Source organism: Tachypleus tridentatus, chromosome 7, assembly GCF_004210375.1.
Source record: "Tachypleus tridentatus isolate NWPU-2018 chromosome 7, ASM421037v1, whole genome shotgun sequence".
Classification (NCBI taxonomy): domain Eukaryota; kingdom Metazoa; phylum Arthropoda; class Merostomata; order Xiphosura; family Limulidae; genus Tachypleus; species Tachypleus tridentatus.
The window spans coordinates 149,545,078-149,569,819 of NC_134831.1; the positions used below are offsets into that span (position 1 = coordinate 149,545,078).

Below are 24,742 nucleotides of genomic sequence, written 5' to 3' on the forward strand. Positions count from 1 at the left end.
GCAGCTGGATTTAATATTGAGATTACATTAAGTGTACTGATGCACTTCAATAAAACTGCTATTGTGAAATTGTGAAGTTTACATACAAAGAAGAGGATGTTTATACATGGAACTTGTTTTTGACATTAATCACCATTTTTAGTTTAATATAAATACTTTTGACATACATTATATACAGCATTTTCTTTTCCATAACCCAGATAAGCAATCAAAAACATTATCTACTGCCTTGTAATATTTTATGTGATGATGAGAATATGCAGATAACTACCTGGACTGTCCTGGCAGTGGAGTGTCTTCTTCATCCCCTTCACTCCCACTATATCGATAAACTTCCTGTGACTCTCCTATCAAAAGGTATATAAACCAAAGGCTTCACTTACTAGAGTTTAAAGCATATATTAGGAAAAACTTTAAACTAATTTTTTACTTTCATTAATATCAATATAACTAAGTTATTTTTGTACCCAAGTTAACTTTCAGGTACATCATAAAACTCTTTGGGCTTTACCTATCAGTTGTAAAAAATCTATTTGGTAGTTAGAAAGTGAAACATGAGAAGTCATTAAAAAACATTTTACATTAAATACATACATAAATAAGGCACATAAAAAAAATCTGTGTGTCTGTTTGTCCGTTATCTAACTACTACTAAGTCACTGGGACAATCTCAGCCAAATTATGCAGGATGATAGTTTAGAACAAGGGCCTTCCAACGACCCTTCCACCTCCTATAATTGATGTTATTCAATATTTATTATATTTGACAAAAGTTAATCTTAATTACATTCATAGGTGGCACCATTTCCTTATATGCACAAAAACTGCTAAATTTTTCTGTAATGTGTCATAATACACACTGGAGGATGGATAGCACACAGATGTCATAAATTTCAAAGATTGTACTAGCACTCTCTACAAAAGAATGTAATGAAAAAACATAAGTCCATCACTATTGCAATAATATATGAAGTAATACATACAATAATAATCAAAACTAACTGAAACAAAAATTACCTTTTTTTTGTTTTTGACACCTGTCAATATGATCTTTCAATTGAATCCGAACTTGTCTTTCAGTAGGTTGGTCCCTGATGAAAGGATGTTTAAGAAGTTGGTCTGTGTATGGTCGATGTTGGTAGTCTTTCACAAGTACTGTTTCAATAAAACTATGAAACTTTTTTTGACCACTTTTTGTATTTCAGGCGGGGAGATGGGTTACGAGGAATTAGAAACAAAGCTCGCATTGGATGCATGTCACATAAGGCTGTAGTAAACAGAGAAAATTACCTATTTATGACAAACTTTCTAACAACAATCAGCAATATTTTAAGCATAAATATTCAATATATTTAATAATCAAACATATATATACATATAAAATGACAGCTTACCTTAGAAGAGTGTGTTTATAAAAAAACATCAGAGAAAGTATACATTTTCTTAAAAATGTTTTCTATCTTAAACATTATATGAATTTCAAATTTCATTGGTGGTCCCAGCACATAATGTAAGCTGATACATATCCACCTTCTCACCAAAAAATAAAAAGTTAAGTTGTGTTTGGAGCTGTTTTCCATTATCTCTTGACCCTAAACTACACTGAGTTATGTTTTCCCTCTTCTGAAAATTGCAGACCTGGCAGTGATGTATTAAAATTAAATATATTTTTGAATATTAGATAACCATGCATATGAATTAACTTACGTGGTTGAGATTCTGCCATTTCGAGAGCAGTAATTCCCAAAGACCAAAGGTCACTCTAAACAAAATAAAACTTTTTTTAAAAAGACTAGATAAAAAAAACGTTTTAGTCAAAATTTTATACAATCATAATTGATAAACTTATCCCAGTGATTTTTAGTTATTCATAATAAAACTAAATCTCTTAGAAACAACTAAAAAAATTCAGAGGTATGGACATTATATAATGAAACAGTTGCTTCTTAAAATATTACAGGAAGTGATCATTAGTCTGTGTTTTAATTCTTAACTTAGTCCAACATGTAAAGCTAATTATAAAGTAAAATTGAAGTTAATATTACACTAGCCTACATCTGGAAACTTTTTTCCTGCTGATTTAGCTTTAAGACCTGAGTATAGTTAATTCAATGGCCCTGAATTTGGAAATAAGTTCCTTTTTCTTCTATCAGGTCAGAGTATTTCACAAATTACATTTAAAAAATTTACCAGTATAGTAAATTTACATTGTACCTGAATGCATGAATGCTGATTAGAATATATAATTAAAAAATTAAGAAATAAAGGTGCATATTTCTAACTAAAACCAGGTCCAAAGACACATATGAACAGTATAAACTATATTATGTGACTATATCTGCACTTTATATGATCCATTATACTACTACACTTGTTGCAGTTAAATTTCAAAATTCAATCTGAAAAAAACAAAACAAACTAGTTATTACTAAAAGCATAATTAATATTAAAAAATATGATTAATATATTGAGATTAATAATATAGTATAATTAATTATAAAAAATAAATGAAATTCATAATTTTGTTTTCCAACTTTTGTGGGAAAACCTGACCTGATACTAAAGTCATTTTTGGATTCAGTGTACATTTTTCTTATATAAACAACTGTTACTTTCAAGTCAGCAAAAACTACGCAGGGTGGTGGTGTCACCATCATTTAAAATGGTTTATTTATGTACTGAAACAGCACTCACTCGGTTATCATAAGTGGCATCAGGATTTTCATCACAAGCAATAACTTCAGGTGCCATCCTATCAGAAAATATCAACTATATGTAGTACTCACCAATAATAATAAAAAATGTCAATCAAGCTACATGACAATAGCAAGTGATCTTTTTTTTTTTTCATTTTAAAATTTATAGATGAGAGTTCACACACATTATTTGACCAAATGTACTGGGACAGAACAGATTAATAAACAATGTTTCTCTTTAGACCTCAGTTTATATGAGAATGGGACCATCTTTGACACTGTTTCAACCTGAACCCTGTTATGAGCCATCAACTGGTTGTACACATCTGGTAGTACAGCCACTTTCTTTTCTTGTAGATCTGTTTCAACCACCATGAGATTTTAGGGTCTGTCCCTTAGATGGCATTCAAAAATAACCAAAATGGTTCAACTTGAGTTAGGTCAATGCCTGGGTTGGACAAGGTGGAGTTTTTGACACTAAATGACTGCAAAGTGGCAGTTTATGCCATTTATAAGCTCTTAGAAGTAGCATATTACCAGATTATTAAGTGAACTTGTCTTGATGGGAATGTGCATTCTAAATACTTTGTAATATAATATATATGTACAACCATAGATTTTAGTCATTTGAAAGTTGTACGGTAACATTATATCTGTGTGTATTTTGACTATGGATTATAATACAAACAATGATTTTTATGCATGGTGATATTTAATGTAGAAAACATACTAAATATTTAAACAGCATCTTAGTACATTTCTTTTTAACAAGTCACTTAACTCAAAGTACATCCTTTGATAAACATATATAGAAACATCCAAAAACCTATTAAATGATGACAGCTCAAGAGTACTAAACATTATAATCACTTAACTACCACAAATCAAGACATACAGTTGAGCGCTGTTAAGCCGCAGTATTTGGGGGGGTCAACCTGCTTAACCGCAACTCAAACCTTTGTGACTGAAAAGCCGAAGTCGCCAACAGCTCTGCCAAGGAGCCTCATCCGGGCCATTGCGTGATCATTATATCGGATTATCAAATTAGAAATAATACTTTAATTATTGATCACTTTTTTCACGGATTTACCGCGAATTAACTTTAATGTATGGAGAGGTGTGATTCGGTAACAATGGAGGCCTCCATAAAGCTGACACAGAGAGCGGATAAGGTAGATTAACGGTCGATTTCTATTGTAATATATTTTATTTATTTCCCAAATTAAAGCAAATCCTTTTTAAATATCCCCTTGAAATTATAAAGCCAGGATTAAATTTGTAAGCCACGTTTTTACACGTTCTTAAATTAGCGGTGAGCCGCGATAATCCTTGCTCACAAGACTTGCTACAGCGGCTTAAGCAATTTCGCGGTTTTCTGGTTCACGGCTTAATGGCGCTCCACTGTACTAAGATACTGTTAAAACATGAATTTATTTTTATAATAAATATAAACATTGTTCTTAAAAACTACTGTTTGTTAATTTACTACGTTATAATAATGTGCCTCCTTACATATGTATTTGAGAATGAATGTTTTTCTCCTAATAATACTGTGTCTTGATAGTTATAGAAATATACAGAATTCTTATAGCCATCTTTTATCAGACTCATTACAGTAAGGATATTCTCTGAGTTTTACTATATTCATCGTGGTAATACCATTCTCTGACTATGTTTTGTTATAACTGCTCAAGAATTTCATTAAGATAAGATGGTTCAGAAAACCAACAACTCAGCTAATTCACAGTATTTTTTGTGGCACCTTGGAAATTACTGGGACCACATAAGCCTGGATATTCAAAAATAAAATTATTTCACTCATAAAAAAGCTTGCAAAATTATAAATAAATTAAATATTTAAAAGAAAACATAAAAAAAGATCTATCACTATTCTCAGAAGCATTTTTGTTAATCTTTGAAGTATCTCAACAATTACACATACTGCAATATGAAATACAATTTTTACCAATATGGTGTGCCAATGAATGTGTTTCTCCTCCCAATTGTCCTATCCAGCTGGGCACTCACTCCAAAATCAACTAAAAATTGAAAATCATATTTCTTTTAAATATAACTTTCTATGAGATTTGCAAAAATGCAAGAATTTCTACTTTTAAGACTTGTTTGATTTTTTAAACATTTTATAATCATACAAAACAATTAATTTATGCTGGTGGCTTAGGATAAAAGGATTTAGTCCCAACTTAAATCTTACAAGATGAAAATAATGTTATCAGTGAATATTCAACTAACAGATCAGTGCAATTCCATCAAGAAGTTTTAATTGCTGTAGCAGGTATTTCACTGTATACAGTTAGTCACTAAAATCTCTGATGTAACTAAATTTGATCTTACACATACTGTTAAAAACTAATACAAATTGACTTTCCCTGAAGTATTTAATTTTAGATTTTTTGTGGGTATTTTTTGCTTGCTTGTTTTCTAAATATATTTACAACTCTTTAAAAACAGTACTTGATGAGGAGTCAGGTTAACAATACACTACTATAAAGCTACAGAAAGATTCAAGTTTCACAAACATAAATTCACAAATAAAAGCAGCAGGTCAATTACTTTATTATAAAAAAAGCCTAGATAGAAAACATAGCAATATTTTCTCATAATAAATGATTCACTTATATTCTTTGGTGCATTACTACTATTAGCATAAAATAGTATACATGTCCTTTACAATCAACAGCAATGAAGAAGATTAAGTAATTAATTTATTTCTCGTTTTTCATGTTTATTCTTTATTTATTATTATAAATGCAAGTAAAATACAAAAATAGGGATCTTTTTTTAGGTTAGTTAAAATTATATTAGGCAAAATAAATAAAAAAATGCATGAGCCACAAGTAGTTAGCATAATTCAATAGTCTAATGATAGCTGTATGTGCCCTGAGTGATTTACAACTTATGATGGCATGAATATTAGTTAGCTATCATTCAAAGAACAATCAAGAAGGCAATAAAACAATATTATTTAATCACAAACAGAAGTATATGGTTATGAGCTTAAAACTACTTCGGATAAACTAATATAGTTTTCTGTTACAATTTGAAGACATTCTAGACAAAAAACAAAAGGAGGGGATAATGGAAGTTTATTTCAAATTTTTTCTTTTTGGTGGTTTAAAATTCTGGTCAAATTGACTGATCTAGATTTTAGTCCAGTTAAAGAAAATAACAAAAAATAAAGTTTTCTGAAAAAAAAAGTTTGAAATATATTTAAGTTTTAGAAACTACACAGAGGAAATTTGAGTTTCTTGAAAAAAGAAAAGTACTTTTAATCTTAATATGAAAATAACTTTCCATGTGGACTATTCAAAACAAGTACTTAATATATTCCTGAACAAATTTTAATTTTAGTTTACTAAAAATACTTCACTAAAATAAGATTGTTTGTGAGCAAAAGTCTTATAATGTTATGTAAAAGACTGCTACATTTCGTGAAGATATATCCACTATACTGAAAGTTAAAAATATTAAACAACAAAGACTTTAAATGAGTACAAAAAGGTCATATGGTCAGTCAAACTGATCAAGCCCATGTTAAGAAAGTTAGTACATACCCAGTTTTACTTCTGCATTATCTGTTAGAAGGACGTTTTGACCTTTAATATCTCTATGAATGATCTTGTTTGCATGCAGATGACTTAGGCCCTAAGAATTAAAGTAAAATAATTTCTATATAACCTTACAAAATTATAATAACTAGAAAACTATGTTGCACTTTATAGTTGATTGTTTTATTAGAAATATTTCTGCCAAAATGCATTTTTGGGATTATCTGTTTTCTTAGGAATAAAATTTTGTAAAAATTTAAAGATCACTTTTATAAATAACACTAGATATGCTTGTTTCTACAGTGTATTTATTTTTCTTCTGGTAACAGTTATTACAGTGAAATCTGATGTAACAAGTTTCCTTTGTATCTTCTATAAATTTTAAGATATCACAAAAACTTACCCTAAGAATTTCCCTACAAACATAAGCTATCCACTCTTCTTTCAGAGATAGTCCTTTGGTTGCTGAGACAAAAGATAGCATGAATATTTAGACTGGTTCAAAAACTATGCTACTAGATGTTTTAGAACAAAATTTAATGAAGTTAGTTTAATTAAAGGTAAAATAATAAAAGAAAGTATAATTTTAAGTGAGAAATAAACTAACTTAAATATGTCTGTCACAGATAAGAACCACAAAATATCTGCAATTCAATATGATCCTATTATGGCACACATACAAAAAAAATGTTCATGTATCTAACCATGATCTTGTGACCATGAAAATAACCTTAACCTCTAGTTAAGTTTTGTACAAATTCAAACATAAATATAACCTTTAACTACAAAACCCGACAATAAGAAAAAACATTACCTTTGAGTTTTAACTTAATGTCAAATTACATCTGTTATTTCAAAGTGTTAAACAGTTTATGTACATAGCAGTCTTAATACACAAAAAAATTAGTTTATCCCAAACTTGATTGTTATATACAGTTGTAATTAAAACATGACAATTTTGTTAAAATTCCAGTCTTAAGAACTTTACGAATTCGTTGTTAACAGACTTTCTTGGTTTTAAATTTTTTTATTCAAACCTTTTTTGACTTTGATCAAGCTCTCTGAAATCAGATATTCATGTACTGAATCTTTACATGTTTTTCCTACATAGTAAAATGTTAACTTCCAGAAAGTTGTATTACAACTTCAAAAAAACATTTCTGTTAGATGTTTGAAGATTTATTAAACAAATGTTTAAAATTCATGCTTTGCCCATTTCTGAGAGAAGTAGATGTCTTTTTGTATATAAAGTTAATCAGAAATAGAATAAGATGCCAAAACAATGTAGCAAGTACAAATCATGTTAACAACTCATAAATCTCAAAATAAAATAAAAACATTTACAAGTAATACAAAATAGTCTGTTAAATTAACTACTATGTATATTGTAGGGTCTGTAGACAAACTATTCACTAGGACTAACAGACCAATTTTCATAACCTTAGCTTCAGTTACTAGTTAACAAGTCTTCCTAATAACATGTTTATAGAGACAAAACAAGTAAATTTATAAGAATGTTGCACAAGTGATCAATAAAAACAAAGTTTTATCATATGGTCATTGCCAAATTATAGTTATTTATAGGCAAAACATTTTTTAATATTCAATATAGAATTTCTTATGTTGGTTTAATACATATGGGTCAGTTTTGTGGTAATGAAAAATTAGACATGCTAGAAGCCTATCTGTTAAATAAATTGAATATTTTATTATATTATTCCAACTTCCCCTATTTTTGTGCTTAGTCTCAGTTTTTTATCTGTACACAAAAGAAAAATCTACAAATCTGATATTTTTCTCTGTTACAATTAATGTACTATGTGTATAGCTTCAAGACAAACATTGTACTTACATTTGACAAGATCTGTGATTGAACCTGCTCCACAATATTCCATCACCAGCTATTACAAAGAAACCATTCACAAGAGTTGACTCAATGTTCTAAATATATTTTACAGATAAAAACAGCAGCATCTAAATAAGCACTGTTTTCATTTATAATTTTTAATAATGGTTTTTAATCGAGTTGCACTCTAAATGTATCATAAAAAAAGAGATCCTACACTTTCTGCACTTTTTCATTTCTTAATTTTAAACTTATTTATTTGTACAATATTAGTTGTGCTGAGCTTTATTTTACAGACAGCCAATTTGCTGAAGAACTAAAATAATGAACAATAAAATATTATTCTAGCACAAGATATAATTTATAAAAAAAAATCCTTCAGTGAGATTCCATGCAACATTCAATTTGTACTGAGTCTATAAAATAGCCTCAAGTAAACATTGAATACAGAAATCATCATTGTAGTCAATATGTTACAGACCCTGCCCCAGAAGTACGTCCTGCCACATTCTAATATGCTTTATACTAGTTAAATTAGATGTCTCCTATTATAATGCAGCATTTGATTCACATCAATTCTAATTGGTCAATGCAGTGAACGAATCAATGGAAGGAACTGTGAGAAGAAAGCTGTTGGCTGATTTACTGATCTAGAAGAATGTCCAGTGTCAACATGAGTATGCACAGTTTTTTACTTTTCATCTGATAAAAATTGTTTCACTTTATATCACGTTTAATCTGTGTATTTTCTTAGCTTAAACTCAGTAGATTAGTTAAACTCAAATACTTAATAATGTTTCTGATTGAACCTCCTATTATAAAACAAACTTACCAAATACTCATACAAAGATTATTTTCACCTGCAAGTATCACACCTTAAAATACACAAATATGCATATGCATGTTCAGCTGGAGTGAACTAAATGAAATATTTTATTTAAAATGTAAACATCCTTAAAATTACTTGCTTCTTATGATTAATTTGAGGCTTCTGTCTCTTGTTTTTAATATGTAATTCTGCATTCAAAGTCTCCAACTCAGGACCAGTGTTTAACCCTTTCCCAGTGGGTCAAGGTTCAAAAGGTCTTGTAATCTTGTATGTTGACTTGCATTCAAAATTTTATTAAACTATTTTATGAATTTATTCAGTAAGTCTGGAATCAAATTACAGATTATAATTTAAACTTTAATACCATATACAAGTTAATTTCTTAATTTGAACTTAAAAAGTAAAAGAACACATGTAAACTAGATTTTAGTCAGTCATGTGGTATGTTGAATGTGGCACTGTTTAAAATTACATGTTTGTGATGTCAAAATCCTAAGTCTATAATTAGGAACTCAAATTACTAATACTGACAAGCTAAAATACAAAAAAAAACTCTAAAACTTGACCAACTGAAATGTAGTAACATAAGAACTGTGCCATTAAGTATGTATGAATGGACACAGAAACTTGTTTCTTGATACTAGTCTTTCAGAGGCAGTTTAGTAGATATTCCATTGCAAGTTTTCTTGATATAAAGTATAATATCTAATAACACAACATAATGTTTATATGAGCTCAAGCAATTACATTGCAGTGCAAAAACAATTATAAAGTTAGTTTTAAGTCTAAAGTAGAATTAGAAATAGTGGGAAAAAACATGGTTGTTTAAGATAAACTGATCAATACAACTTTATTTTCATCTGAAGAGGGAATTGTGTATTTTGTGTTTTAGTTTTTCTTTTTATTACACCATGAAATAGAGAAAAATAATTATTTTGCTTGTAACTGCTCAATCCATAGTCCAACCAATTGTAGAAAAGACATAGCCTACTGCTCAGTCTATGTGATGTTTGATTCCTTTCACTTGCCGGCAGTGAAAAACATAACAAAATAGCAACAAATAAACATATTTCTTTAACCTGCAACTTTACCTAGCAATCCTGACCTTTATATTTCTCTTACTGAGAGTAGAAGATAAAGTAATAGAAAAAACCAGCCAGCATACCCACAGTTTGTCATCTTTTCCTGGTGGACTCTTTTGGATAAAAGCACCATAATATGTTGCAATGTTTCTGTGGTGAGAATACTAAAAGAGAATTACAAAAATTAAATAGAGATTTAGTTAGTTCCAGTACAATTTCACATGATAGATATTTTAATATGAAAGAACAATATATATACACCATATCTGCTGCCTGAGGTAATTTACTTTTTGGACATTGGTTAAATAAATGAAAAACCCATAAAACTGAATCTTCTTTCCAGGTGGAGTTAGGTATTGTGTCTGACATGCAGATTGTGTAATGTATACAATGTTTTAGAATACAAGCTAAGTCCTATTAATAGATTTAAGGTTAAAATCTTAAGCCTAAAGCCCAAAATGTGGTTTCAATACCAAAACAAAACTGAAAGGCGAAGAAAAAAGTCCATAAGAAAACTGTTAATCATATTTTAACAGTTAATCATATTATGGATATATATATATCCATAAAATTAATATTTCTCCACACTGTACACCAAAGACAGCATTTAATGCCCTTATTATGGAAACTGTCTACCTTTTCATCCACACAGTATTTTTGTATAGAGCACACATTTTTTTTGACACCTGTGTTGATGTTATTTTTTAATAGTGATGCTATTTCAAAACAAAGTTTTAAATTAAGGTAATTCTGGGTATTAGAGGTTGCTATTGTATGTAGATGCTGCCTGTTACTGTTTCTTTTAAAATTTTAAACTTGATATTACACACAGTTCTTATTGCTGTTTTGCAGCACAGAGCTACACAATGGACAGTATATGTCTTCTGTCTACTGCAAGGAATCAAACACCATATTTTAGCAATGTAAGTCTGTAAACTTTCTGCTGATTCCTGGAAGACATTAAACCCAGCAAGACTAACAAAAGTTTTGAGTGACATTTTACTTGTAATTAACTTTGCTCTTTTATACCAGAAGCTTTATTTAATTATTTTCTTTTCGAGTTTCTGATTGATTTAAAGAAACAGACAAGGCATTAAGAGAGAATTTACCTTTTTTACATCATTTTTTCTTGCTGCTATTTAATACAATTCAAAGATCTCTTAGCCCTCTACTACACACACTTCACTCTTCTGTTATTCTAATTATCTCACTCGCTCCTTCCATTAAGATTTTATCAACTAGCAAAAACAGTCATTACTCCCTTGGTAAGTAGTATTTATAAATATGCTTTTTATTCTTTAAATGAAACAGATATATACAAAATTTATTACAAAATGCTACGTAAATAGAATTTAAAAGATTATACAGCAAAATGCACTTGAAAAATAGCTTCTATTCTTAATAAAAGAAAACTAAAATACTCCAAAAAATCAAACCCTGATTATAACTAATTACATATATAAACATATGGTTATAAACATTAACAGCTTTGATCTTTAAAACACTAGAAAAATTACATTTTATAAAAACAAAGAAAATATTGAGTATTAATTAAACTGTTTCATGAAATGTACTGTTGTTGCCATACATTTCTTTCCTACCTTTTTCAAGACATTTATTTCAAGCTTGATTTCTTCTTCTTCATCCTGTAAAATAAATTATTTATCAATCAACTACATTAAAAGCTAGGCAAGATGAAATATATAACAATTTTATAATGAATACAAAAGCTAGGGCCAGCTCTTGAAATTCAAAACACTTTATTGAGGAAAAAAATGTACTTTGAGATTTTTGTCCTGTTACACATAGCCCAATCAGTTTGAAGTCATAAAATAGCAAGAAGGCAAACAATGAGCACCACTCACTACAACTCTTATCTAATAGGAAAATTGGATTTAACTGTCACTCTTATAATACACTTACACCTAAAGTAATTATTTTGCAGTAACAAGCCATGAACCACAAATACTTTACCTCTAACTATTTCTCTCATCTTTTTCTTCCATATAGAAATGGTCATGTTTATATTACTGATTTGATTACATACAGTTTGAATCATGAGCTATTGTTTTAACCAATGTAGTTTATGAGCAGCTCCATACATATGTGATCAAATCATAAATATGTATATGCTATGTATAGTTCTAGGGCTATATATACATACAAATATTTACAAGGAGAAATTCCAAGTTAAAAGCAAAGTTCTAGAACACCTGACTTACAATATCTTTCCACATACATACATCCTCTTTGAATCAGTCCTCTCACAGTTAGTTACAAGACTCTGACTTTATAAGCTAGTGTTTTTTTACAAGGAAACATTCATATTTAAAATTAAATCAGTATCAAATATACAAAACAGTTTTTAAACATTTCTTCCATTTACTTAATAAGGAAAGTTCAACATCTGCAACAGATTTCTAAATTCAGAATTATAAACTGGTCAATACAAAATTATTCCTTCAAAAACACAAATGTTCTCAGATTAACCACAAAGAAATTTAATATGTGTTTAGATTTAGCTGGAAAACAAAGTACATCATTACATGAAAAATGCTATAATTCAAACTGAACAAGTTAAATCCTTGCCATGCTTTTGCAAGTAACATATGGCCAGTTCTTTCAAACTCTGGTTTCAAGTGGAATAAGCAGATCAGAAAACTGACACATTCATGGCATTAAGAAAACATGCAGGTTCAAGAAGTCTCGAGAGAAAATGAAAAAATCCTTATAAAAGATTAAAACAATTACTCTGGTTGGGATAGCAGTTTATTCAGGTTAACCCCAGCTAACAGATGGTACCCATCATATAAGTGGATAAGTAGGGTAAATTTTCCTACTCAAAGGCTCATCAACATAACACAGACCAGACTCAAAATCTGAAAACTTCAGAGTCCAAAGCACTAAGCCACTGAGTCACACTGAACAAAAAAAAAAAAACTGATGAAATACTCCTATAACTATTGAAGGAATTAAAAAAGAGATTACTTTTCTAAGGCCATTATGCTGTTTATAATGATAAAATTTAATATTAATGAATCTAATCATTTAGATCTTATAACTTGTACCCTCTGCAATCCATACGATAAAAACAACTTCATGAAGAAAACACTTTTATTATACAGTAACCATTCAATATTGTTTAAACTATTTGGGATAAATTTGGATTTTATTGAACTTCCAGGATCTTGACAAATAACTAGAAGTACTGCTTACAGTCTAACACCCATAATATGGCATTTTACTTACAGGATGGACCAGAACATGATTGTATACTGCAACTATAAAGATCTTATTTAAAGGTTTGATTTGTTATGAAATTGTGAACTATGTAGCTATTCCACTATATTTCTTACTAATAATATCAAAATAATTTTCTCATAGATTTAAGAACATTATTAACAATCTGAAATAGCATCACTATGACCAAATATCTGTTTTGTACTCTCTTTTTTTTGCCAATTTTAACTTTTCTAAATTTTCTAATGACTGTAGTGCATTGTTATATTTGAACTTGTTTCTTTGATACTCTATGGTTTTTAATTTTGAAGAATTAAAAATATAAAGCTTAAATGTTATTTAAAAGGCTGTATCTCTTTCTATGCGTATAAAATGCCTTACTAATTTACATTTGTTACCCCAAAAATATAAGGTTATGCTTTAAAAAAACAAACTGTACATGTGTTACTACGTTTGCCTGCTTCAAATGATCTTTTTACGTTTCAGGTTCACATAAATAGTAACTCTGTAATGATTTACGTGAGGGTAATTTGTCTTCTATTTCAGTACAGTAGATTAATTACGTTTTTATTTTTATATCAAATGCCGTATTAACAAAATAAATCCCTGAAACTAAACTACAATAAATACCTAAAATAACCTAATTTACATTGGATATAGTAGAATATTGTATGTAAGTAAATTACATTTGTATGTTTATAATTTCATCAAGGTTTACAATTCCATAAACTAAGCCCTGGTAACCAAAAGTTATTTATGGTAAACATTCGTTTAAAGAAAACAAAAATTAACATTATTTAAATATACTACACGTTTCGATCGAAGCACAGCCTACTTCAAACGCCAAGGAAACAATATGGATTGGGTAGGGTTTTCATCATTAAATAACATTTATCCAACGAGTTGTTTTCTTTGAAGTGATACACATAAACGAACACAGTGAATATACGATTTTTCGACTGTATATACAAGCAAAAAAATTGTGTGATTCAAACTGACTTTCATTTTTTACCACTTAGCAGCTTTTGACGAAGAAGATCTTGATCATATGAATGGTGTTCCCTTTCGTTAACCAGTCTCCTTTCATATTCACCATAAAAAAACCTCGCGATGATTCACGATCGGTCTTGGCTACAATAATTAAATTTCGTACGCTGCTACTATTGTTATTTCTTAACGCAAAGCTACACGACGCGCTATTTCTGTTCTGTCTACCAAAGGAAACCTAACCCTGAATTTTAGTGTTGTAAGTCCATTAACTTCTGTCGACGTTTCGTAGGCAACCCTCACATCCGCTGAAGAAAAATAAGATCACTGATCTTTAAAATAAATTAAATAATTAATTTGCGCTATTGGTATCAAATGTTTGCTGCAACGTCTGAACAGAGTTAAAACAAACAAAATATTAACACTCGTACCTGAAACCATACCTTTTTTTTTCTCTGTAATGTCCTTCGTACCAGCTTCATTTATGCCTGAATTACCCGTGCGACATGTGTTACACGTATTTTGCAAACCTTTCTTTAAATTAGTGTATTCGAAGTCTAGTGCTCGTTCACGTTTCTCTTTTCTATATCAATACATTGCACACCTATTACACTTATGATCTCAATTATTCATTTTTGTGGCAATACAAACAACTATGTAAACAGAAGACAAAAACGAAGTTTTAAAATTTCCGTAAAATGATAATAAAATGCAAACAAGTTTTGAATGTATATTTACATACAAGGATCATTTATATTAAACAAACAGGATCCGTTATGATCACAGCTCATACAGTCGTCCACAGAAGAGCTTCATTGCAAAATAAGTAATACATATTTGCCCAATGCTTTGATATACAGTCATATGAAAAAGTTAGGGCACCCTGTGTATTTTTGGATATATAGATATTTAATCTCAATTTTAACAACACTGAGAGATTATAAGAATATAACTAAACAATTATAACTGAAGAAAAGACTTTTTAAGATCTTCTGTAAATGTAATTCTACAAAAATGGATATTCTAACTGAGGAAAAAGGTAGGACACCCCCACATTTATTCCAACTTAATATGGCTCAACTCTCACACCAGGTGCGCATGATTAGAAGATCGTTACTCAGCATTTTGAATGAGGCTTGCCCTATTTAAACCTCAGACATTTAGTTTGGTGTGTTCCTGACTGTTGAAGTGAGAGCAAAAGAGCTGTCTGAGGCCTTCAAAAAGAAAACTGTAGCAGCTTATGAGTCTGGTAAGGGATTTAAAAAAACCCCAAAAGATTTTGAAATCAGCCATTCCACTGTCCGGAAAATAGTCAACAAGTGGAGGGCTTTCAAAACAACTGCCAACATGCCCAGGTCTGGTCGTCCAAACAAGTTCACCCCGATAGCAGACCGCAAGATGCTAAAAGAGGTTTCCAAACACCCTAACATGTCATCACGGGATCTACAGTAGGCTCTGGCTACTGTTGATGTGAAAGTGCATGCTTCTACAATCAGAAAGAGACTGTACAAGTTTAACTTGCACGGGAGGTGTGCAAGGAGGAAGCCTTTCCTCTCTAAGAGAAACATCAAGGCCAGACTGAAGTTTGCCAGAGAGAATGTAGACAAAGACCAGGACTTCTGGAATAATGTTCTTTGGACAGATGAGTCCAAAATTGAATTATTTAGACACCAGAACAGAGGACATGTTTGGCGTAAACCAAATACAGCATTCCAGGAAAAGAACCTCATACCAACTATGAAGCATGGAGGTGGAAGTGTCATGGTTTTGAGCTGCTTTGCTGCAGCAGGACCTGGACAGCTCACAATCATAGAATCCACCATGAATTTTACTGTGTATCAGAGGGTGCTTGAGGATCATGTGAGACCATCTGTACGAAAATTAAAGCTGAAGCGGAACTGGACCCTGCAATACGACAATAACCCGAAACATACCAGTAAATCCACCAAGGACTGGCTAAAAACTAAGAAATGGAGAGTTCTGGAATGGCAGAGTCAAAGCCCAGATCGTAATCCCATTGAGATGCTGTGGGGTGACTTGAAACGGGCTGTACATGCAAGAAACCCCTCAAACATCTCACAGCTGAAAGAATTCTGTATTTAGGTGTGGGGCAAACTTTCTTCAGACTGATGTCAGAGACTGGTAGATGGCTACAAGAAGCGTCTCACTGCAGTTATTTCAGCCAAAGGGGGTAACACTAGCTATTAGGGAGTAGGGTGTCCTAACTTTTACCTAAGTTATAATATGCATTTTTGTAGAATTACATGTACAGAAGATCTTGAAAAGTATTTTCTTCAGTTTTAATTGTTTAGTTATATTCCTATCTCTCAGTATTATTAAAATTGAGATTAAATATCTGTATATCCAAAAATGATACAAAAATACACAGGCTTTCATAGGGTGTCCAAACGTTTTCACATGACTGTATATATACAGGAAGATTGTTTGTTTTTGAATTTCGCACAAGACTACAAAAGGGCTATCTGCGCTAGCCGTCCCTAATTTAGCAGTGTAAGACCAGAAGGAAGGCAGCTTGTCATAACCACCCACCATCAGCTCTTAGGCTACTCGTTTACCAACGAATAGTGGGATTGACCGCACTTATAACACCCTACGACTTAAAGAGTGAGCATGTTTGGTGCGATGTGGATTCGAACCCGCGACCCTCACATTACGAGTCAAACGCCTTAACCACTGGGCCATGCTGGGCCACATATACAGGAATATACGCTTAACTTTTCCATGCGGGAACCTTGACACAGATACAAAAATCAAAACTTGAAACGCTACTGAGACCAAATGAATTAATGCAAATTTACCACAGAAGGCCCGTATTTAGAAACACCTGAATTTTGTATACCAAATATCATTTTTCTCTTGTTAACGTAACGATTGTCGTTAGATGCGTATATTTAAGAAGGAAATATATTTCAAAAGAATAAAAAGGTTATGCCCATATTGTAAGTTTTAATGAAATACTAATAAATGCAAACGTTACCTACTTTGTTCTAAGCATAAAGAATTTTGTGCAATAATTTTGCATTGAGTATCATTACGAACAATAACTATGACGTAGTACTGGAATGCATTGATCTCCAAATTATTTCTGTTGGAACATTAAGGTAGTTATTAGTATACAATACGCCACCTTCTTGTGTTACCCTATTTTAGTATTTTGGTGTGATATGGTGTAAATTATGAATTTCCCTCAGGATCGGATGTCTCATGCGTAACCACATTTTAAACTAATAGCCTCAGAGTAATGTGGAAAACTAATTTTCCAAAAATAATTTGTATTAACGGATAATATTTTAAATTTAATCGTTGTTTCGTGCTTCTCGGTGAGTAAATGGTTTCGTTGTTTTGAATTTCCTTGTGTGCAACTTTTTAATGAATTGCGGGAAAAAAATAAATACACTTTCTACTTGCAGACTGTATTTTTCATGTTTGGCAGTGTGGAAAGTTAAGGGGCTGAAGGCAAGACACGAATACCAAAGAAAGAAGGGATGTCTACTATAATTTGTCTTCGAACATACTACCTAAATCTACTTTAATTGTTTGTGTTTAAGTGCAAAACTACAGTATCTGGTGTGTGCAGACGAAATTGAAAACAAACCAAACTGTGCCGAATATCGATTTTTTTAGTAAAACAGGTCCTTAAGTTAACTGTATGAACCACGATGGGGCAAATCTCGTTTTGTTTCGTTGTTTTTTTTTTACACTACGAGCTGTGTGCGTTCTGTCCACCACGGAAAATCGGATTTATTTTTTCAGGGTATGTTTCCAACTAAAGTTCCCAAGTGGGTCAGCAGCATGTATAAACAAGCTGTTATATTCATCTCTTCAAAAACATAACTGTACTTCTTCACAGCCACGCTACGAACTTTTGGCTAGATATTACGCCAAACCTACATAAAGCAAAGCAACCTGAAACCAACTGTTATACTTCGTGCCCTAAGGTACTGCGGTCATGCGAGTTTGTACACTTATTTTGACATTCTCTGTATGTATGGTATTGGAAATATTTACATAACTTGTGGTAAAACAAAAATAATTGTTATTGGAACTCCACCCCTTTCTCGTGTCACCACAAAGTGCATCATAATACAGGGTCATTCTATGTCAAATCATCCAGGGGGCTGCAGGTGACCCCACAGAATGCTTTGAAAAAATTCGCATGTGCTCATCTATCCATATAATGAAAAATTGCCAAAGATTAGATCAATATCTCTAATAGTTTCTGATTTACAGCCCTATAAAATTTAGTTAATATTTTTTTTTATTTTTGGTGAATTCATTTTCGGGCAACTTTGGCTGCTTAAAGCAGCAAGAGTAATGGTGGTAGAAGGCTGAAATTTGCTACAATGACTGAATTAATCTCACAGAATTCAAAAATGGTCTCAAACCAAGTTTATTTCTCTTAGGATTTGCATAGTGAGGCAGTAAAATCACCTGAGAATCCAAAATTGTAAAAAACATTGGCTTATTTATGTAATAAGCCATAGCTCTAAGACGTAATATGATACAAAGCTGAATTTTTTTTTCTAATATCCTATAACATATTAGTTGATAAATCAGCAATTGTTGTAATTAAACGTCTGTTAGATCTCCTGTGAAAAAATTTAGCTGCATGCAACTTTTTATGATTTAGCTAAAAATAGCCCTACTTCAGGACACAGTTTGACCATGTCACCAGTTATTCAGCCTTTTCAGATTTTTACCATATATTCTTACATCTCTGAATATGATCTACAAAAAAAAAATCAGGATGGTTTTCAACCTACTTTTTGAGTTATAAATTTTTAAAGTATCCTCTGACCATACGTTGTTTATTTAAAAAAAAAATTCAGTCTACAATGTGATACAATCCCAACGTATCACATCATTACAACAGCTATAAAACTATAAGCAAACATACCATGTGCAACAGTAGTTGTATGAATCTAGTAATGGTTTCCAGGACTGAATTACTCATTTACTAGTCTAGGATAGTCCACATGAAACATTGTGACAAGACTCAATAGGAGCTTTTCACAAGACCCTGAGACTAGCACTATCAATAACGGAAGCAGACGAGAGAAACACGAAACTGAAACTCTTCAAAAGAAGTTAAATATATCAAGGTATATTCTTTGATATACTTTGGGGATAGACAATGGTCACAAACAAATCCTGCATCTGCTCTGCTTTAAGTACAAGTATGAATGTTATCTCTAGAATGGTCAGATACAAATTAGCACAAAGTGGTCTCAATTTATGTGCAGCTTTGCTACCATGGACATTACCTTAAATCCAATAATCCACAGTGAAGTGGAGCATGCTGTTTTCACTTTATCCTCTTTCCTCTAATTCAACTTGGAAATATCCTTTCAATAAATCAAGTTTTACTAACATACTATGCTTGACTAACTTCATTTACTAAATTCTCATGTGAGGTACACAGTAAAACCTGGCAACAGTAACTTTCTCAGATCAATACATAACCTTAACATGTCAGTTTTAAGTATTAACTCTACATAAGAGCTAGAAATACCTTCATTTTTCTTTGTTATCAATTTCTCTGTCTCACCTGTTGAAGTTTCTCCTCAACAGTTCTTGAGTTTCTTTATTTCAACAGAAGAGATTAATTTCATCATGTATTTAACTAGCTAGGTCTGCCCTGCCCTATAATGAAATATACTCGCATAACATTTCACAATCACTCACACTTCCTCCAGTTGCTTAATCCTATAAAATTTTAATGTCCTGCCTTATGGATGTAAGATAGTTTCCTGTTTACACTTGGCACAACTAGCCTTTAGAAAGATCATTTGAACAGGTTAAGGTGCAACTTTAATTCATCATGAATTAAGCATATTTACATGATATATTCATCCCCACTACTACTCTGCTTCCTCTATTTCTATCCCTTATATCACTTCACTGCTTACTTAAAGGGAAAGAACCTATCCATCTTGTCCTAAACTATTTTCAGTACCACAACTAACTGCTTCAACTTAAGTTTCTGTTCTGTAGCAATATTATCAGAGTAAAGCTTTTGTTTATCTTACTCTTAAGCTGATCACATATGCTAACACATTTTGTGCTTTGGCTCTGTCTCTAGACGAACTTATTCTGAACAAGTCTAAAGTATCCTTAACATTTACACCATATATTAACTCAAAGGGTAAAAATCCTGTTGTAGCTTGGAGCACTTCTCAATATGCAAACAGCAGAAAAAGCAATATCATTACATCCACATCAGCAGGATCCTCTTATACCATTACTCTTAGCATGTTATCTATTGTTCCAATTTTCTTTCTCACACATCCCATTCATTTACGGTCCATAAAGATTAGTGTGCTTCATTTTTAACCTTGTTACCTTCCATATTTTTTGGATTATTTTTGATTCAATATTGTAAGCTAAATAAGATTTTTTTCTGAAAAGCTAACCCATGAGAATATTACTATAAGTATCTTACATTTTCTCTGCTTCCACAGAATCTAGTGCTACTATATCTGTGTATCAAGTAGCAGGATCAGCCACTCTCAGAATATATTCATTACCTTGCTCTGTTACTAAAAGTTGTCCAATAATAATGATGTTAATGGAACTAAATGGCTCACAAATAATTAGTAAATTAACCATCTAGCTTTAACTTTCATGCCTCTCTTACCAAGTAGTAGATATGCTGAACAGCTCTTTACACAAGTCTCTGTATCTCCAAACATACATGGCCAGTAGTATTTACTGATCCTATCTTTCATTTTAGCTACAACTAAATGTACAACCAACACTTCATCATAACTCTAATACTGTTTATCTACATTCCTTCAGAGAGGTATTTGATCTCTACTACCCATTACATAATTCCCATTACATTTACGAGTAAATACTTCTTCCCACCAGTAACAATAATTTTATCATAGTTTATAGCTAGTTTTAGTTTCTCTACAAGGGTGTTACTTTTTTATACATTTTATGTATTTATACACTTTCTAACTGCTCTTTAGTTATTTGTTATTGACTCCTACTCCCTATTCTGACAGCAATAAAAAAAAAATTACTTCTATCATTTACTTGGTGATTTTTTTCTTCAGTGGTGCCTTACCACTGTTTCAAAGTTTTCTCTAACCTCATTTGTTATCTAGCTTGTTTAACTACATGGTATTGGTGTATTTTGCAACCCCACAGCTTCTGCCTCATTACCAAGTAAAATCAGATAAGGGATACAACTTTTTCACCTTCAAAAGTTTGACATTTGAATATAATTTGAGCAAAGAGCACACATTATACTAAGTCTTCCTCCCTGCTGTGGAGTTAAACCCATTATAATATCTTTTTCTCATCAATTCTCCAATTACCAGTATACTATAATCAATAATAGATAGATTTAGAAATAGATGTTTACTCACTAGCAGGAAATTACGTTATTACTTCATCTCTTTATAAGTTTATCCATTCTCTCAAACCTATTCCATTCTTATTTTCTCATTTCGTTGAACTCCTGTCTTTTATATTCCTTTCTCAAACTCCTATTCTGAATTATGTCTGTTTACCAAATGTCGGTCTATAACATTTCATAATTATAAGTAGTTTCGTAGTATCCAACCTGGCTGAATTTAGAATTGATTGTTAAGCGCAGAGCAGCACATTCGACTACCTGTTCACTGTTCATCATGAGTGTCAACTAAACGTAAAAAGGGAGACACTCATTTTAATCACCTTCTAATGATTTATGAATACTGTAATTTTCTAAATTCATAGAATTTAGGCAAGATACGTTTTTTCACCTCTCTGAACTTCAACCGATATTCCTTACACCTAACTTCATAACATCTATATATCCCTGACAGTCTATAACACTTTTATCAAAGTGGAGGAAATGGATTATGAATCACTAATTATGGCATGACACAATCAAATAAAGTTTAAGTAAATAATTCCGAATTCAATCTTATCATTTACGGTCGTTTTACACAAATACACACACATAAACGAATTATTCATATGGTTTCATACACTTTTATAAACTGACCAATGTGTGGGTCGTATGGTTCTCTTGTCACCACACGTTGCTTTGTACCAGCCCCCTAACATTATAGTTTAACTTTAATCATGCTGTAAATATTTAAAATTTCAAAGTTTTAAACAACAAAAATTACTGCGTTTGCTTGAAAGTTCAACCAGTAATCGTATATTAACAAAACTTACAGATTAAATCTTCTATCAAAAAATACAAATACAATGTACATTTTAAAATGTTGAATATACCTGTAGTAGTTCGCTAACTCTTAGTCAATCAGAATTGTAAACCAATCTTATGTTGGTGGAGAGGGGATACTGTTAGAGAATGAGAAATTGATGGAGGTTGTATATATTTTTTATTAGTGTTTTTTTACCCCATAAGGGGCACGTTAACATATGCTTCCAGTGTTTCAATATAACTGAATATCAGCGTACTCTACTGCGAACAAGTTTCATTGGTGAATTAACGTTCAGTGCCTGTACTGAACAACAGTTTTCGGAGATCGATAACTTGCTGTGGAACCGCCCTTTTATTATCTTTAGACTACACGCTGTTGGCGGTGCCTAACGTACACAACACTAACACAATAAAATAGACATGTTTGCAACATAAGCACAAACACGTGTCCTACATTTTCCAACACAACAACGCGTTTATAATTAAAAACAAAAAATGCAAACACATACACACACAGGCATGTATGTATGTTATAAGCACTTCACTGAACATCTTAACATAAACGGTTTACATGTTTTGTACTTCGCTGTTATCTGGTGATGAAATATTCATACTAATGTTATAAATCTAGTTTGCATTTTTCTTCTAAGGTGTCTACTTTTATAAGTATATAAATTTGCCTGACTGAAAGACGCACACACTACTTATTTAAATATTGATTTGATGAATATATTGTTGTATTAACAGTGAGTTATAAATCCGTTTTATTGTTACTGTCTATAAGGTAGTGATTTCATGATATAGAAGCATATGGGAAATATTATTTTACAAACAAGTTTCTTTAATATTAAAAATAAAGTTATAGAATCTGATTTAACTGCCCTGGTAATTACAGCATATTTTAAAGTGCTTCATATTTGTTTGATTAGAATAAATAACACGAAACAATGACATACGTTTAGGTTCATTTGTACATTTTTTTTTGCATTTGCAAGTATTACGGTGGAAGTAGTTTCAAACTTGTTATTTCAAAATATGTCGCTACTAATGTATATTGAAAGTAAAAACAAAAATATTATAAAGTCGAATTATTAAACAAATTAGTTGAGTGAAAAATAAACGTAAAACGAAACATTTAATTTTTACAATAAGGTAAAGATTACGAAACAATAAAAACCGTTGGAAATATGATGGTGCTTATTCAGAAATATCCAATATCAGACTATAATTCTATTTAAACGATTTGTATAAGATGCAATTGAGGGTCGCGAGTTCGAATCCCCGTCACACCAAACGTGCTTGCCCTTTCAGCCGTGAAAGCGTTATAATGTTACGATCAACCCCACTATTCGTTGGTAAAATAGTAGCCCAAAAGTTGGCGGTGGGTGGTGATGACTAGCTGCCTTCCCCCTAGTCTTACACTACTCAATTAGGGACGGGTAGCACAGATAGACCTTGTGTAGCTTTGCGCGAAATTAAAAAACAAAATAAACAAACAAAAATGAGATGCAATTGCATTTTACCCACGCGTTCGCTAAATGTTGCCAAAAATTCCAGCCCCGAAGTGTGCACAAAGGCAAAAACTTTTCACTCAACTTCTCAAAGACTTGATGTATTTCGCGGCACTACTTTTACGGTCATCTCATGCAAACGGACCCCAAGATTGACACTGACTTAAATTACAGCACGTAAATAAATCGACCTACTAATTACCGTTTCCAACTTGGTTAAAGAAAATAAATTCGTATCATAACAATAATGGTAATTAATTTTAACAAAATCACAAAACAGTAGTTCAATCATTAAATTTGCATTGTCTCGGCCGTAGGACTACAGGTTTGCTATATTATTATAGCCCTCTTATTAAGTACCTAAATTAATTCCTACATAAAAAACTTAAATAGATTAACGAACTAAAAAAAAACACAACGACAAAGCATCATATGAAATGCTACTATATATATATAATAAGCTTTGGGTACGAAAATTTTAAACACCTTACGATGCTGTTGTGTTGCTGAAGTTCAGCTATCCGGATGTATCTCCTAATTAATCAAATACGAATAATGATCTTTACCTCAGTAACGTCCATTATTTTGATCGCTGCTAACTGTCCAGTCTTTGTGTGGCGACCCTAAAAATAGAAAATGAAAAAAAAAAACAAACTAAAATTAAAATAATGATCAAAGTTCAAACATCATTTAAATAAAAAAAATTTCCAATACGCTGCCTATTTCTGTAGACAACAAATGCATCCATAATCTTTCCTCTTTGGTCACCACAACACAAATATACAAACCTTTAC

At 31.4% G+C, this 24,742-nt stretch overlaps 1 protein-coding gene across 1 annotated transcript in view; it reads right to left on the reverse strand.

Moving 5' to 3' along the window:
* Window positions 1–24,742, reverse strand: part of LOC143256889 (serine/threonine-protein kinase mig-15-like) — a 103,406-nt gene that overhangs the window by 47,821 nt on the left and 30,843 nt on the right. The window contains 12 exon segments of the mRNA XM_076514708.1: window positions 272–347; window positions 1,018–1,183; window positions 1,185–1,267; window positions 1,708–1,762; window positions 2,695–2,752; window positions 4,663–4,735; window positions 6,272–6,362; window positions 6,669–6,730; window positions 8,118–8,166; window positions 10,106–10,186; window positions 11,624–11,668; window positions 24,515–24,571. Of these exon segments, the coding sequence (XP_076370823.1) occupies window positions 272–347; window positions 1,018–1,183; window positions 1,185–1,267; window positions 1,708–1,762; window positions 2,695–2,752; window positions 4,663–4,735; window positions 6,272–6,362; window positions 6,669–6,730; window positions 8,118–8,166; window positions 10,106–10,186; window positions 11,624–11,668; window positions 24,515–24,571 (896 nt within the window).